Source organism: Lissotriton vulgaris, chromosome 12 (genome assembly GCF_964263255.1).
Source record: "Lissotriton vulgaris chromosome 12, aLisVul1.2, whole genome shotgun sequence".
NCBI lineage: Eukaryota > Metazoa > Chordata > Amphibia > Caudata > Salamandridae > Lissotriton > Lissotriton vulgaris.
Genome location: NC_141700.1, coordinates 632,246,884 through 632,264,251, shown reverse-complemented (window position 1 = coordinate 632,264,251; position 17,368 = coordinate 632,246,884). Strand labels below are relative to the sequence as shown.

Genomic DNA, 17,368 nt, shown 5'->3' with positions numbered 1-17,368 from the left:
TTCATACAATTTAATCGAATGATACTCTAGTGCCTGTCTCATCTGTGCTGCATATTCTTTAATGGTGCTTCAAACATAATTGGACTTCAATAACTTAATAGAATCTCACTCACAATCTTATCCCTGGTTAGATGGATTTTTCTGATGAGTCAAACACAAGAAACTGTAATTACCTAATTCAATGACAATGTAAAATATTCTATATTGGCGTGAACGCAAGACCAGTAAAGATAAGTATTAATTATATGCCAACGAATAGCAACAAAACTTACCAATCATTACATTTCTAAACAACATACTACAAACGACAGTAAAGTGGATCATTTTAGAAAAATGACGGTATGGACCTACAATACATCACAGACTACTGCGCTGAGAACAACTTTGGGTTTTTAAACTCCGCATCGACATTTCATCGTTAAGACCATTGATAAGTTGGTTGACACTCATAAAGGACTGATCCTCCAAATAAAACTCCACTTGGTGCGATTGACAGAAGTTCATATGGGCTGTTTTTCTATCTGAGCCCACCGATGGGTATTCTCACCCTTTAACTCTGAGCATCTGAGAGGGCAATGCCATGTTAATCTTCTTGCCCCAAACACAGACCCTCGAGTTAGCCTACTACTTCGTAACATATAACATCAATGTGCATACAGTCCATTTGATGCTCATGTTAACCAAATTCATACTCTAGCAAGGTGCTAATTTTGAGTGACACCCATAATATATATCTTCTCTAGCCACGTAATGAAATTGCGCTGTGGTAATGGGTAGTTTATTTAATTGCGATCCAATCATACCCTGTACACTGCCACACTCACTATGCCAACACTATCCTGGGCTTTTATCTTTAGTTACACTTCCATCACAGTTCATTGCAGTCCTTCACGTATTCCAGGAACTTCCTTCTACTACATCCAATATGACAACTGCGGCACCACCATATACGCTTAATATTGACATCCTTTTGATGACGCCCACATCACGCGAAGATTTCACCGCGTGCACATCACGGTGAGGCTGGCATCACTTCATGCTCTCAAGCAGCATTAAGACACTGACATTAAGGGCCATATTATGGTAAAAGTGCAGTTTCATTGTTTGAGCCGGGTGCACCTTTAAAAAGGTGCGCTGGGTGCAAAAAGTGAAAATGCACCCTATTCCCATGAATGCACTGTCCCCAGGGCAGCAGCGAACTCGTGCTGCCCTGGGGGCAGCGCATTTCTTTGAAAAACAGGCGCCTGCTTTACATCCACTCTGTGTTTTCACAGTGCAGGCGGTAGCCTGCCTGCACTTTCGAAGGGGATTAGAGATCCCATGGGACCCTCTTTCCCCCCTCCCGTGGCCTGCCATCAGAGGACGCACTGACAATACGCCACCTTTTAGATGGCGCACTCTCAGTGTGCCTTCTGAGGGGTTTTTTGCCTATGTGCCCACATCTGTAATACGGAGCAGGTGCATAGGCAAAGGAAAGGCATAAAGGAGGCCTGAGCTCCACTTGAAATGAAAAGTGTCTCAGAGCGAGGGCCACCTTGGAAACCCCAGAAGCTTGTTTCCTTCCCAGTCTAAGAATTGGCTTGGTAGTTTGGTCTGCTCTGTTCCCATGATGCACTGGGCCAGGGTCAGACTAATTTGCATGTAGCCAGGTTCTGAGCTGGGATGGTGCAGTGAGCTAAAAAACGGTGATGAATCAAGCCCTGATCTTTGGACTGGGTAAGAGTGGTCTGCTTAATTCAGACACTCTGTTCATCACCACCCCCTTTTCTGAATCGTTTTAGTCCACCATAAGCGTGGAAGGGTATACTCAGATGTGAGTCCCTTGCTCATTGCACCATCAGGATTCAAGCAAGCCGGGCCGAAGACGGCTGAAATGCCAGAAACCGGTCCCCGGAAGCTTGTTTCCTTCCCAGTCTAAGAATTGGCTTGGTAGTTTGGTCTGCTCTGTTCCCATGATGCACTGGGCCAGGGTCAGACTAATTTGCATGTAGCCAGGTTCTGAGCTGGGATGGTGCAGTGAGCTAAAAAACGGTGATGAATCAAGCCCTGATCTTTGGACTGGGTAAGAGTGGTCTGCTTATTTCAGACACTCTGTTCATCGCCACCCCCTTTTACTGAATCACCTTGGAAACTCCAGCGCACAGAAGTGCTGACTTTGCGCGTTCTCAAGGGTGGCTAACAGATTTAACCAAGGTTCTCCACAGAGCTGAAAGAGACCTTGCACCACCTCTAAATGTAGATGCCATTCGTGATCTACTAGACACCTTCGGCTGAGCTACTCCACTCTAGAGTTCAGAGAACCCACCAGGTGTTGACCCACCAGGGATATGCCCTGACTTTTCAGCCTTGTTTGGAGGTGTAGGGACTCTTGTCAACCACTCCAATATCTCACTTGCCCTGTTTGTTGCAGTACTAAATGGCGGTGGTGTTGTCCATGAACACATTAACTAGCCTTCCTTGATGGAGGATAGAAGTCTTTCAATGCCAGCCAGATCTCGCAGAGCTCCAGTAGGCTGATGTGGAGTCGGGATTCCGCTGGAGACCAGAGGCCTCTGATCTCCACCTCTGCCAGATGGCCGCCCCATCCTAGGAGTGACTCATCTGTCACCACTGTGAGATCCGGTTGGAGAAGAGAGAGGGGTCTGCTGCAAATCTTTTGCAGCTCCGTCCGAGATCTGGACCATGTTGGAAAGATTTTGACGATGATGAGCCCACTGGAACTTCAAGTCACACTGCACAGTCAGAATATGCCAGTCGGCATGTGTCATAAGCAGGATGCAGGAGGTCCAACAGCATTAGAGTCAGAAGGCCTCGAAAAATCTACTTGCCCATTCGCTACGACGAGTCAGATTTTATCAGGTGAACTATTTTTAGCACCTATTCGTCCGTCCGTTCACACGAGTGAACTTCTTTAAAGCTTGCTTTTATCTTGACACATTTGCTTTCTATTCAATGACAGATCAAATGTCAGTTTTGTTTTTAACTAATTGTTTCCTCTGCTAGAGGTTTTGTCAAGTGAGATGACCGACAAACATTATGAAACAAAAGGCTGAAAGATGTCAATTTTTTTTCTAAAACACAACACTTAAAAGCTCGTGAATGAATAGTACAAATATGTCAAAAATTATCAGGAATTATGAAAGAAAATATTTTTTTGTACTTCAGAAGTGTTATGCAAACAAAGATTTAAGTAGGAGCAAACAAAAACAGAACACTTTACTTGGTGATGTGCAAATACCAAATATTTGCAGAAACTAGATTCCAAACATTGTACACTATAATCTAGTTTTATCAGTAAAACCACATCCATGGCAAATGATGTTGCCATTTCAATGGAAAATCTGATGATTGCAAATAAGTGTATTACCGCTTCAGGTATGTATTTATTAAAAGGTGATCGTTTTTCAGAATGGTTTGAGAAACATTCCTGCCCACGTCCTGATGACAATGCGGTTAATGAATTAAGAGGCAAGTCAGCGGTCATGTGTATCCTATATGTGGCTAGATTTGTATTGTATATGGAGCAAAAGTTTCGTCTATTAAATGAAATAAAAAAACGCAGATTTGTTCAACTCACCTATTTGAAGGTGCTCTCATATGTGATTAAGAAGAAAATGGCGGATCAGTGATTTAAAATACTTGACCATGGTCACATAATTTGACACCAGTTTATGGGTCAAGAGCATTATAATTAGGTTGAGTAGATTATTTAAGTCACTAACCCTGCAGGACTTGGATTTTTGGGGGGATTTTTCGTGGCCTGGTTAGTCTCACCCAAACCCAGGATAGAGGCTGAGTATCCTGGACTCACCATTCGTGAGGATAAGCTAAAGACGACACTTTGTCAAGACAGCTCCGATGAAAGGGAGCGTCTGAGAGAAGTCAGGTGTGATAGTGAACCCCAGTGAGTGTAGGTAGTCCACTGTAGTCTGGAGGTGGGAGGCGACTGCCTGCGACGAGCCCACGATTAACAGCCAGTCATCGAGATAAGGAAAGGCTGGAAGCCCTGATCTCCACAGGTGAGCTGCAACTACCACCATCACCTTGGTAAACACCAGAGGGGGTCTGGTAAGGCCAAAAAGGAAGATGGCAAACTGAAAGTGCTTGTGGCCCGCCATGAACCGCATGTAATGCCTGTGTGTAGGCAGGGTAGAAATGTGGAAATATGCATCCTGCACGTCCAACGCTACCATGAATGTCTCCCGGGTCCAGGGCAGAAAGGACTTGAGCGAGCATGAGCATTTAGAATTACTCCTTTTTGAGTAAGAAATTGAGAGGGTGCAGGTCTAGGATAGGATGAAGGCCTCAGTTCTTTTTGGGCACCAGAAAGTAGCTGGGAGTAACTGCCACAACCTACTTCTGGTGTTGGCACACTCTCTGTGGCTCCCTTGCCCAAGAGAGCCACCACTTCCTGGTGGAGTAAGGATTGAGAGTCCTCCATCAGCTTGTCACACGTGGGTGGCATGGGTGGAGGGGTAGTCAATAAGTGGAGGATGTAGCCCCTTTGGACAATCTGGAGGACCCAGTGGTCTGATGTTATCGACCTCCAGTGGTGTAGGTGATGGCATATCCTGCCTCCCACTGGTTGCCCATGATGGTTGGAGGACAAACTAAAGAGGTTTAATGCTTGTGGGTTGGTGGACTGGCCTGAGCTCTGGCTGCATAGCCCACAGGGTCTGGGGGTACTGAGTCCTCTGCCATACAGAGGCTGGGAAGCTTGCATGCTGTGGTTGCAGGGCAGATAGAGATGTGTCTGGAAGCCCCTTTGTAGCCACAAAAGGAGTGAAAGGTGGACAGGAGTTGGCAGGGGGCCATTGAAAGGCTTAAGGACCTGACCGTAGCTGTGCTATCCTTGAAGTGCTCAAGCGCTGAGTTCGCCTTATATCCCAAAAGACAGAATCCATCAAAGGGCATGACCATACAAGAGTCTTAGACATCGCCTGAAAAGCCATTCGTTCTCTGCCAGGCATGGCACGGTAAGGCCAGTGACGAAGGAACCACTCTTCCTAGTGAGTTTTTCATGTCAAGCCCATATCTGATCATGAGCTAGGCTGTATCTCTCCTGTCTGCCATAGCCTGGGAGAGTATGGCCTGGCATCCTCCGGAACCATGGGCATCACCTGCTCAACTGAATCCCACAGAGCATGGTAGTAACTCCCCAAAAGACACGCAGTGTTCACTGACCTCATTGCCAGGATAGTGGGAGAAAACATTTAAGCTGCTGAAGGTGTCTAGCCTTTTGGACTCCCTATGCAGTGGGGTGTAGGGGATGCACCTGGGTCTACACTGGAAGTGAAGGTTTGAACCACCAACCTTTGGGGTGGGGTGATGGTGCCGGGCCATTGTCCTGTTCACAGGAGTACCTGTGCAGGTCTTGGCCAGGTCCCAAGCAGGACATCCAGAAAGGCTCCATTAAATGGGAGAAGCAGTTCTAAGGGGGTCCCTCCCGGCTGAAGCACCTCTATCAAGACGTTACTCTTGACTGCCACTCAGGGCATGCTTAGGTCCAGGACCTCGGCCACCCTTCTCACCACCATAGCAAAAGAAGGTCTCTCTTCCATATCCAGGGTAGGAGGAGAGACCATGCCAGTATCTGGGAAAGTGTCCAGTCTAATGGCGTTTGCCAATTCCTCACACCGATCCATGCTGGGGTTTAGGGGCTCGTATTCAAAAGGGTCCAGTGGCCCCTCCCAATCCTTCCCAAATCCTAGCCTGTAGGAATAGGGCTCAGGCTGCCATCTGGAGGGCAAGGCTCCAATCGGCACCGGGCGACATCCCTCACACTCCGTATCGTAGTCGGGAATGAGGAGGGCGACGCTGGAGGGCGCCAGAGGTTCTGGGAGCATCGAGATCAGAACCGTCATCAAGGATGGTCAAAGTGGTATGACAGGTGCTGGACCAGATCCATCAGTAGATCCAAGAGGCCCAACTTGTGACGGGGCAGACCTGCCAGTGAAACCAGTAGGGCCCGAAGGCGTGCCAGCAGGAGCAGACCACCCAAATACAAGGTGCCTCTCCTCATGAAATTCTCAGAGTTGGAGAGGGGGGTTTCTCCAGCTCCCAGAAAGTCAGAAAGGCATGGAGCCAGCCCAGGTGCAAACTCAACCACAGAGCCAGACCTTGAATGATGACGCTTCCTCGTCAGCAGGCTTAGACAGACAGGGTAAAGTTCAAGACCTCTTCAAGTTACTTCTCTTTTCATTCTTGAGAGACTTACCCAGGGGACTTCCACTGCAACGAAGATAGATGACTCCATGAACTATCCCGGGACCTTCCTCTTGACCAAGATCGTTGCTGCGTCGCACATCGAGCAGCAAAAAGCTTGAGGGACCGCTCCTTCAAGGCCTTGGATTGCATTGCACAGCAGTCGATGCAGGTCTTCAAGTTAATGCAGCAGCGTCACCAACATCTGTCAGTGACGGGTGCCGCAAGGCTTGAAGCCAGCTTTTCTACTGAACATCACTGCACCACCAGGAGAAAGATCTCAAAAAAGTTCAAGAAAAAGGTCAGTCAAAAAATGACTGGGGGTAGCTCTCTCCAGATCTGTGTTGACTGGCTCGAAAAGAAAAGAACTGTTGTCAGCTTGTTGGGGTGGTGCCTACATAGGAACTGTGCACATAATTTCTGGCTAGGACGGTGCCTACGGCACCACCTACTGCTCACAAAAAAAATCTTGATCCAGTCTGACGCCTAAGAATAATTCTAAGGCAAGGAATGTGTGGCTAGAATTCTCTATCAGATGCAGTTTTCCCAACACTATTGAGCCTATTCAAAAAGCTAAACTTACACAGGAGTAAATCTACACTTGCAGGTTTACTCCTACACTTTGAATAATGTTTTCACTTTTTGCTATTCTCCATTCACTATTGTAAAGTTACTCAAAAGGGTATACTTACATGGCTTGCCTGCCCTGGGTGTGGGGATCTCAAAGTATAGGATAATAAAAAAAAGTTTACTAATTTTGAAAATAATTTGTAAAAAATGTTTTAATGTTAAATATTATTATAAATGAATTGTATATATTTATTTTAAATGCAGAGCAAAATAAAAAAATGCTGCTCCATTAATAACTTAATGCAAATTTGAAATGTAAATATTTTTACTATATATAGGGATTGATTCCGAATCAGTAAAATCCCCTACGAATAGCCGTATAGAGCATTTTACCCGTACGAATCGTACATACTCAACGTCCCCGTACGTACGATGAAGTGCGATCTGAACTCAAAGCAGATCTCCGTACGAATCGTACGAAAGACCATACAACTCGAAAATACGTACAAATCGCATTCGGAACACGCAATATGCAAATACGAATCGAAGCAGCTTTTTCTGGCCAAGCAAGTAAGATTTGTTACGACAACACTCCGTTTGACTCTTTTTCTACGGGAGTATAAAATGTCCATAAAAGCAGATTTCTAACTCGTAGCGTGTGCGTAACGGACCCCCCCGGGTAAGCGAGTGCACCGCATGATTGCAGGGGTACGGTGCTTAGGGGTACGGTGCGTAGGGGTACGGTGCATCGGGGTACAGTGCATAGGCGTACGGTGCATGGGTGTACGGTGCATAGGTGTACGGTGCATGGGTGTACGGTGTGCAGGTGTACGGTGCATGGGTGTACGGTGCATAGGGGTACGGTGCATACCCCCATGATTGCAGGGGTACGGTGTGTATGTGAATGTGTGGTTATCCGTATGAATTGCTCATACAACGTTTTCCGTACGAATCGCGTTCTTATTCCCCGGTCCGGATCGTACTTGTTGGGTCATACAGCATATTTACAATTTGTACGGTTCACTGTGAGGGTCCTGCATCGTACGGATTTTACCTTGCTTTTCGTACGGTTGGCGCACATTCGTACGTATTCTTTTCCTACGGATCGTACTACTCGATTCGGATGGATTTGTACGATTCGTACGGAAACGGCTACGAATATGAATCGTCGTGCGAATTTGTTTCCCGAATCGGAATCGACCCCAAAATGTAATTAACACTATTTCCCAAAGTTGAAATTGAAAAAATTCCCATCTAAAATAACACTTTTTTTGTTATTTATTAATACTTAATAATGATATATGCAATATTCAAAAGTAATTTAATTATAATTTAACAAAAAAATAATGCTGCATGCATTTATAAATATAAAAAAGGTTAGTAAAATGTTAAAACAAAAAATAATATTTTTACATCAATTATTAACATTGAAATAAATGTATTTATATTTTTAATAATTTTTAATAATTCAAATTATTTCCTTTCAATTGTATTTTAAGTGTGTACCTCCATTATTTTCCATGGAGGGGTGTGCCACACCAATGGTTGGCCATGTGTGGTGCTGGACTTACATTTACAATTGTTTGTGGCCCTTTTTTGGCTGTGGTAACTGTACAATTACAGTTTTAGAAGAGGAATGAGCTTACTCTACCCCCCGTTCCTCACTTAGCTACTCCTTACTCCCCCATAACCACACCTACTTTGTAGTAAGTATGTCACATTTTTCAAATACACCCCCTGATCCCTTCCACATTTATTATTGAATAGTAAACTTACATATGAGAGGTTCTCCCCATAGGAAAGATGGGAGAGGGAGATTTACACTAGTAGATTTGTGAATGGCATTATGTAGTAAGTACTATTACTGTAAAGTAAGTAATATTACTGTAGTAATACTTAATGTATGGCAAAATGCAGTTTGTGAATCATGTCCCATTTCTTTACATCTTTTGAAATGTATTGTGAGTGCATGAAGCTTGACAACAATTAACACAAATGTAATGAACTTTGCCAAGTGTAACTAGAAATAATATTGAATACAAAATATAGAATAGTAAAAATATAGAATGGACAAAATATCGAATGGACACAATATAGAGGTGAACAATATCGAATTGAAGGTAAGTAATATAATATCGATTTTCAAAATATAAAAAATCAAAAGATCGAAGTATATAATATAGGTATTAAAATATATCGCATTTTTAATAATATTGAATTTTTTAAAGTGTTTTGTATGTTAGTATATGTGTGAAAAGTGTATATTATTTTTGTAATTTATTTTAAGTAATGAATTTTATGTTATTTAATTTTTGAGTAATTTAATTCTGTAGCGGGTTGTGGGTATATAGGGGAATAGGGTGGGAATTAATTAAAATTATATTGAATTAAATATACATTTTTAGAAATTACTAATTATTTTCAATTTAATTTTGCGTTTTAGTTCTGTAGCGGGTTGTGGGTTTTTAGGGGAATAGTAATTTAATTGTAATTAATTAAATATTTTTATTTATTTATTAGTATTCATTTAGAATTTATTGTTAATTAATTTTTAAATGGTAATACATTTTTATTAATTGATAATTATGTTAATTTTATTAATTTATTTTCCATAGCGGGTTGTGGGTTTAAAGGGGAATAGGGTGGGAAGTAATTTAATTGTAATTAATTACATATTAAAATACTTTTTGTGTATTGATAATTAATTTACTGGCAATTAATTATTAATTGGTATTAATTTGTATTATTAATTAGTTTTTGTTATTGAAAATTAATTAGTTGTTAAGTAATTATGAATAGGTAACTAATTGTAATAACTAATATTTATTTGTATTTCTAATTGAATAAATATGACATAATATTAAATTGGTAATTAATTTTAATTAATTTTTTATTGGTATTGATATTTAATTTATTTTTAATATTATATTAAATCATTACTTTCCCTACTGTTAAACTCACTAGAGTGAGAATAGTAATTTGTACCCCTAGACTATCCAACGCTTTCCCTACTGTTGCACTCTCTGGAGTGGGAATAGTAATTTTTACCCCTACGCTATCCAACGCTTTCCCTACGGTTGCACTCTCTGGAGTAGGAATAGTAATTTTTACCCTCCTGCTATCCAACGCTTTCCCTACTGTTGCACTCTATGGAGTGGGAATAGTAATTTTTACCCTCCCGCTACTCAACGCTTTCCCTACTGTTGCACTCTCTGGAGTGGGAATAGTATTTTTACCCCTACGCTATCCTACGCTTTCCCTACTGTTGCACTCTCTGGAGTGGGAATAGTAATTTTTACCCCTACGCTATCCAACGCTTTCCCTACAGTTGCACTCTCTGGAGTGGGAATAGTAATTTTTACCCCTACGCTATCCAACGCTTTCCCTACTGTTGCACTCTCTGGAGTGCGAATAGTAAATTTTACCCCTATGCTATCCAACGCTTTCCCTACTGTTGCACTCTCTGGAGTGGGAATAGTAATTTTTACCTCTACTCTATCCAACGCTTTCTCTACTGTTGCACTCTCTGGAGTGGGAATAGTAATTTTTACCCCTACGCTATCCAACACTTTCCCTACTGTTGCACTCTCTGGAGTGGGAATAGTAATTTTTACCCTCCCGCTATCCAACGCTTTCCCTACTGTTGCACTCTCTGGAGTGGGAATAGTAATCTTCACCCCTACGCTATCCCACGTTTTCCCTACTGTTGCACTCACTGGAGTGGTAATAGTAAATTTTACCCTCCCGGTATCCTACGGTAAAAATATTGTATAATTTTTTATGAATTTTTGAATTTTAAGTTTATATATATATATATATATATATATATATATATATATATATATATATATATATATATATATATTATATATATATATATATATATATATATATATATATATATATATATATATATATATTTATATATGTATTAAAAAATAAAATTGTATGTTTTTTTATGACTTAAATTAATTATTTATTAATTTTAAGTTATTTAAGTATTTTTAAGTATGTTTTAGTTCATTATATTTATTATTTCATTAATTTAAAATTACTTTTAAGACATTTAAAAAAATCGATATTTTTGCTAACTATAATTTTTACAACAATATTTTTGATTCGATATTTTTGTACTTACCTGTTTGTAGATAGGAATTCGATATTTTTGCATTCTATATTTTGTCATCGATATTTTGGTAAGTCTATATTTTTGTAATCGATATTATGTCAGTGATCCTTGCCATATATCCCTCAAAAGGTATTCCACTTGAACAATCCGAAATTGCATATTGTACGTGCATTTGATTATTTGAGAACATGTTATATTGTGAAATACAACTCATGTGTTGTTCACTCACAACAATATGACAGGTAAGTCACTCTTTCTTCCCCACTGGACATTTTTAGAGACAAATCGGAAACTGATGCTCTGTTACTGATCTGTTCACTGCCCAAATCTCCTCCTTTTTGAAGTGCTGAAAAATGAGCAAGAGGTTAAGGGTGTCAAAACAGGCAGCTCTCGTTGCTGCCTTAAATGGAATCAAACTCTGTACTAATTCAGCAGTGGCTATATCTCAGGAAATGTAAGAGAACTTTTGTTTCTTATGTATGCACTTAATTATTTTTGTATTGTGCATGTAATAAACAATTTTTAAAGCATGTTTTAACTATGTGTTGGCTGATCCTACAAATATAACTCATGCCTGCATAGCTGTTACTAAAGCTAAATACTGGAGTACTTTGGTCTTGGTCCCAAATAAATATGACGTAAAGGGTTGTCGGGTCAGGAGAGTTATGTGGACTTACGGCCTCTTTGCATATGTCCCTGTAGTACCAATTTGGCCAGCAACAGGAGTTACCAGCCAAATTGGGATTACAACATCTGTGTTAACTCTGTGGATTGGGAGTATTCCACCCAACACTTTGATTGCTGATGAGATCTCATGGTGAAATACTGGGCAAAATCTTTCAGAAATCACTGCAGAAACACAGTCACACATTTATTGGCCAAACTCCTATAACTGTGAGTATTGCAGTCCTGCTACTCATCCCCTTGGATTTACTGATGGCCCTTTTTGGTCTACTGACCATAAATTTCTATCACTTATGAAGTATTTCTGATGAAACCATTTTTTGATCGGCTGTTGCCCTGGGCTCCTAGTCTTACACGTTTGCCCGGTTGTGTTTTATAAACAAGGTTAAAGAGATTTCATAGGAACAAGAATCATGGGTGACTTTGAGAGTTTATGAACTGAATCACCTAGGCATACATCCTTTGGGCAGTATAATAAAACCTGTATTCTTCAGATGTACGATTAGATGAACCCTCACAAATTTACATAGTGCTTCTCACACTGCTTGTTCTGCACCAGACCCAAGTATTACTTCATTTGTTTTCCAGGAGGTGCTGGGGAGCGGCTTCTCATGCCTGGCACAGGATTTTTGACTTTGGGAGCAGCAGGGGCACTAGCCTTCTGCCAGGTGGTCCGCGAGGAATATCCCAACATTCCATGCAAGCTCAATGAGGTCAGTAAGGAACCATTCTAATGCCTATTAGAATAATCTAAAGTGCAAAGTATCCAATGTCCAGTATGCAAACCAGGGGGGACATTAGGATGACGGGCGGACTTAGTCCACCTGCCATCCTATTGGAATTCGGAACCGCCCGCCATAAGGGCGGGGGTCCCGTGGGGGGTATTAGGATGCGCCCACCACAGTGACGGGCGCATCCTGCATTTTTAGCATTGTGGCGGGCGGGGCTCTCAGCACCGCCCGCCCACAATGCTAAAAATGCACATTTGCATTTACATTAACAAAGCGGCAGGCACCGTGCGGTGCCTGCCGCACTGTTAATGTAAATGCAGGGGGGTACCACAGGTACCCCCCATGTGCACCCCCCACCTGTCCATCACTCCGGGGGCCCCCAAAGTGAAGACGGAATGCCTTTCCGTGGCTGCATCGCCGCCACGGAAAGGCATCTGTTTTGGGCAATGCTAATATGGCTGGCGGTGTCTAATAGACACTGCCACCATATTAAACTTTGCGGCTGGGGCAGAAAAGCGGCAGACGGTCTTTCCGTCCGCCACGGTCCCCCCGCCATCCTAATATGGCGGGGGGAATTTAGGTGCGGATGGCGGTCGTATTGCCCCCGCCAGGCCGGCGGTGGCTACCGCCAGCCTGGCGGGGGCAATCCGCCCGCCATCCTAATGGGCCCCCATGTCTCTGTAAGCCAGAATCCTGTGTTCTCTGGCTTGCAAAGATCTTTTTGGATAATGCGGGGAAGGAATGAGAGAAGGGTTCGGGGAGGTCAAAGGAGAGTAACAAATTTGAAAACGCACTGTACAAAACATATTGGACTGGTACACACATTCGAGCTTCAAAAGAGTAAGATGACTAATACAGGGTGTGCTTCCACAGAGAAGAACAAGGGACTGGGATCCATCATCTGGGTCGTGTCTTTGTTTTTCGCACAGACGAGGCAAAAAAACACAGAAGATGGAAGTAAATAGTGGCCCTCGCTTTATCATCCACATTTATTAAAGAAAGGTCGGAGGTAGCACTTTTCTGGGGCAAGAGACTGGATCAGCTCCTGAATTGATTGATTCATCTAAAAAGAACCATTGTTTGGTTTGTTTTAAGTAGCCCTTTCTAGTGTTGCGGATGTCTCCAAAACCTGAGATTGAAACATGATGCAGGATACTCCAGTTTGCACATACACAGTTGCAAAGCCAAATTGTGATCAAGAAGAGACCCTACATGAAACCTCTGACAGATCAGTGCTGATTGGCAGCAGAGCTTCAGAAAGAACTAGATGACCACAGAGAGGAATTTCTGTAAGAGAGGTCCTAATTGAATCCAAGTGGGTGGGGAGAGGTATGGTTGCTCCCTTAGTACTTTTGGTCAAGGTACATTTGTATTCAGAGATGAGACAATACCATTCTTCTTGCAAAAAGTACCACATATCATAAGAGTAGGAAATCACAGGACTGGGGAATATGTTGAGCCAATTAGCTCAGATAAAAGGAACGGTCGTGGGTTGATGGCCCCTGTGGCTGCTAAGAATAGATGAGGTTGTGTCTCATCCACCTTCCCTCTTGCACCCCTAATACAATTAGTTTGATTTTTTTGATTAATTATGGAACTCTGTGAAAGAGACTGATTTTTCTGATGCAGAGTCCCACTAATGCCTTGACTGGATCTGCTACAATGGGGCTAATTTTCGTTGGTTTCTTAGTGGCAGCATCTACTTATGTTTATGATTGTTTTCATCTGGCAAAGGCTTCGAACGAAATTCCAGAGAATGCATACACACCAGAAATTCATGGGACTATCATTGGCCAGGACCATAAGAAGCTAGAGCTGGCTTCTCCCTATGTGTCTGAATTTTGGGACCTGATGATTACCATGACTGTCAGGGAAGGATTGGTTTAGGAGTACCTCTGTGCTGTTTCGCGCCACACTCTCAGGCTTTTCTTTGTCTGTTTGCTAATCTTCCTACGTAGCGTGGACTGACCAGTGGGAACAATAACAACTACAGAGATAATCACAGGCTTTTAATTGACCTGTGCCTGCATGTTTGTCCTCTTTGGCAGGATGGAGGTTCGGTGTCCTTAAATACCATATAATCTAGGCCTGGAGTAGTTATTAAACCTATTATCGGAGAGCCCTTGTCTTGGCAAGATATAAGGCTGACTTTTAAGGACTTTACCAGAAAGCTCATCAGAAAGAAGGGTGATCGCTCTTGAAATTGGCTCCATGGGACAGGTTTACTGGCAGGAGTATTCGGATTATAATGTCCCAAGCTGTGCCACTAGCAGGTGCCTTGGGCCATGTCAAGGTTCAAGATTCAAAAGTACTTTATTCGGTTAAAAACAAAGAATAACCATAAAAGTAGCATGAAAAGGTACAATTTACATAGGTCAGATGATCATTTAAAAGAAAAAATAATAAAAACACATAAAAAGACACCCAGAAGAAATGCATATATACAGCATGAAAAGAATTAGTTGATTTGGATTGATTTACGACACTTAAAAACTGATTTAAAAAATTCAGCAAGGGATGCTACCATAAAAACAGTTTCCATTTTCTGACACTCTAAAAACGCTAAGCGGCATCTATATACATTTAACTCTTTGAGTATGGGAATGATAAGTTTTCTTCGATAAAGTAGATAAAATTTACAAAAGAATAAAATATGGATATCAGATTGTGGGGAAACATCATCACATAGGCAAGGACATAGTTCTTTCGTCCAACAATTCATCATAGGAAAAGATAATAGCCTAAATAGAATGTTAAGTCTGAACCGGGTTAAAAGGAAACGTTCATGATTGGACATATATAGTGACAAGTATGGCTGTAATTTCTCTCCATTTATAATCACTTGGTGAGCAGAAACCGTCTTTATTTTTACTTCCTCCGTTTGTCTTTTGACCCTGAGGTGGGCAATGCACAGATTTTTCAAACCTTTTCTTGATATATGTGCCATTGATAACGGGTCCTCAAAATATTGGGCACGACTTAATTCTTTAAGAAAGTTTCTGACATAACATATCCATTTGAAGTTGTTAATATTATCCAGTACAAGAATGTCCTTTAAAATAGCCCGGTTAACCACGCATTCTTCATTTGTCCAAACCCTGTGCCAGAGTAGAATTGGCTGAATCATAATTAGGGCTCCCGGTTTTCCGTATTTACGGATTTTTACATATAAATACAGACGGAAAAGTTTTTTTCCTTTGTCTGTATTTATATGTAGAAGCGGAAAAATACGAGTAAATGAGTACATTTTGCTGCGCTGCTGCCTTTGTTCAAAGTTGCCGTGCCCTGCTCAGATTCTGGGGATTCCTTCCAGTGACGTGGATTCCTTCCCGTGACGTTCTGTGGACCTATTGGCTCAGGGTCTTCAAGTGACCCTGAGCCAATACCGGTTGTTTACAAGCATCACAGTGTGGGCGTGCTAATACCTCCAGCCCCGCCCTGGTAACATTTGTCCTCTATTTTGGGGGCTCACCTGCCTGTTTCTCCTACTTCCTATATACGTGAACAGCTCGATATCCTCAAAAGCCGCTCCTGCCTCTGTCTGGCCCTCTGCAGCCTCGAGCGCCTGCCCTCCTGCCTCCACCTACGCAGCACCAGCTGTTCGCATCCCCGGTGTTCATCTTTGGTTTTTCTTGTCTGATTCGGATTTAGGACGAGCGTCAGGAGAATGAGAAGGGGCAACATGATAGCACCCGTAAACGGCAGGAGGGGTGGCGGGAGAGGTGCAGGAGCCAGGACGAGGAGGGATGGGTGTCCAAGGTGGGAGCTGTATGGTAGGCAGAGGGCGTGGGGCGTAATAGGAGGGGCGAAATGGATGTCTGCAGACTCGGTAGAGGAAAACTTATGGCTGGAGGGCAGGGTAGGGGGAGAAGGTGGCCTGAGACAATGAGGAAGTGCTATGAAAAGGGGTGCAAGAAAAACAAGAGGGCACTTGATGGGGGCTCGTGGTGGCTTGAGTGAGGATGATGATTATATGAGTGATGGGAAGTGTGGCATGATAGAATACAATCTGAAAAGGGGAGTGGGACGGAGTAGCCTGGGGGTAGTGGAATGAGAGGAGTAAGAGGTAGGGGTCTGGGATCAAGCAGAAGGAGTGAGGGTGCGGTGACGGGAGCTAGCACTAGAAGGAGAAAGCCAAGTGACAAGTGTTCATCCGGTGGTTGTATAAGAGAGCGCATAGTCAGCTGTAGAGGTGACTCCTTGTATGCCTTAAGAGCGAGGGCTTTCCAGTAGCACCGGGGATGCAAACAGCTGGTGCTGCGTACATGGGGTGGGGGAGGGAGGGCAGGAGCCCGAGGCTGCAGAGGGACAGAGAGATTAAGCCCCCGAATTCGGTACGGTCACTCCTGGCATTTATCCCAGCACTGCAGTCCTGAGGGTTTAATCTCAGTCGCTTCTAGGCAGCCCCTATGAGCATTACAGTGGCTGACTTCTCCTGTGTATTCATTAATGTTGCAGCCCTCCTCCAGAATAAGAATGCAAACAGTCCAGTTCTCGGGTGCCCATTCTGCCTAAAAGCGTAGAAAACCAGGCCCAGCAGCATGCCCCGTGGCTTGAACCAAAGTGCGACTTGCTTGTGGTACTGCAGACTTTTGTACCTCACTCTCAGGACACCTAGTAACATTTTGTGGGACAGCATGCCTTTGCGTCATACTCTCAGGACACCTGGTAACAGTAGCAGGCTTGTGCGCTTCACTTTCGGGACATCTGGTAACAGTATACGTTACTGTAGGCTTTTTATCCTTACTCTCAGAGCCCTAGTAAAGGCCTGTGGTACTGCAAGCATATGCTGTTTTCCTTCAAGACACTTAAGTCCATATTTACTTAGTCTTCGTGGTAGCGCTAGTGTGACACACATAAGTGATCTAAAGTGGTGCAATGCAGCAGCTGCTATTATCATACCTCTACCAACTAGAGACAAATTAACAGCCCATATATTTACAAATTATCCAACACACATCAGCTCTGAATAAAGGCTTAGTTCCATCTATGGAAATGGAAAATTATTGTCCGCACTATGTATGAAAATCTTAGCGAATTCGACCTCCAT

At 42.8% G+C, this 17,368-nt stretch overlaps 1 protein-coding gene across 1 annotated transcript in view; it reads left to right on the top strand.

The window, feature by feature from the left end:
- LOC147677896 (uncharacterized) overlaps positions 1-17,368 on the top strand; it is a 104,452-nt gene that overhangs the window by 69,213 nt on the left and 17,871 nt on the right. Inside the window, exon 5 of the mRNA XM_086945791.1 lies at positions 12,176-12,300. Within this exon, the coding sequence (XP_086801917.1) occupies positions 12,176-12,300 (125 nt within the window). The remainder of the gene's footprint in view (positions 1-12,175; positions 12,301-17,368) is intronic.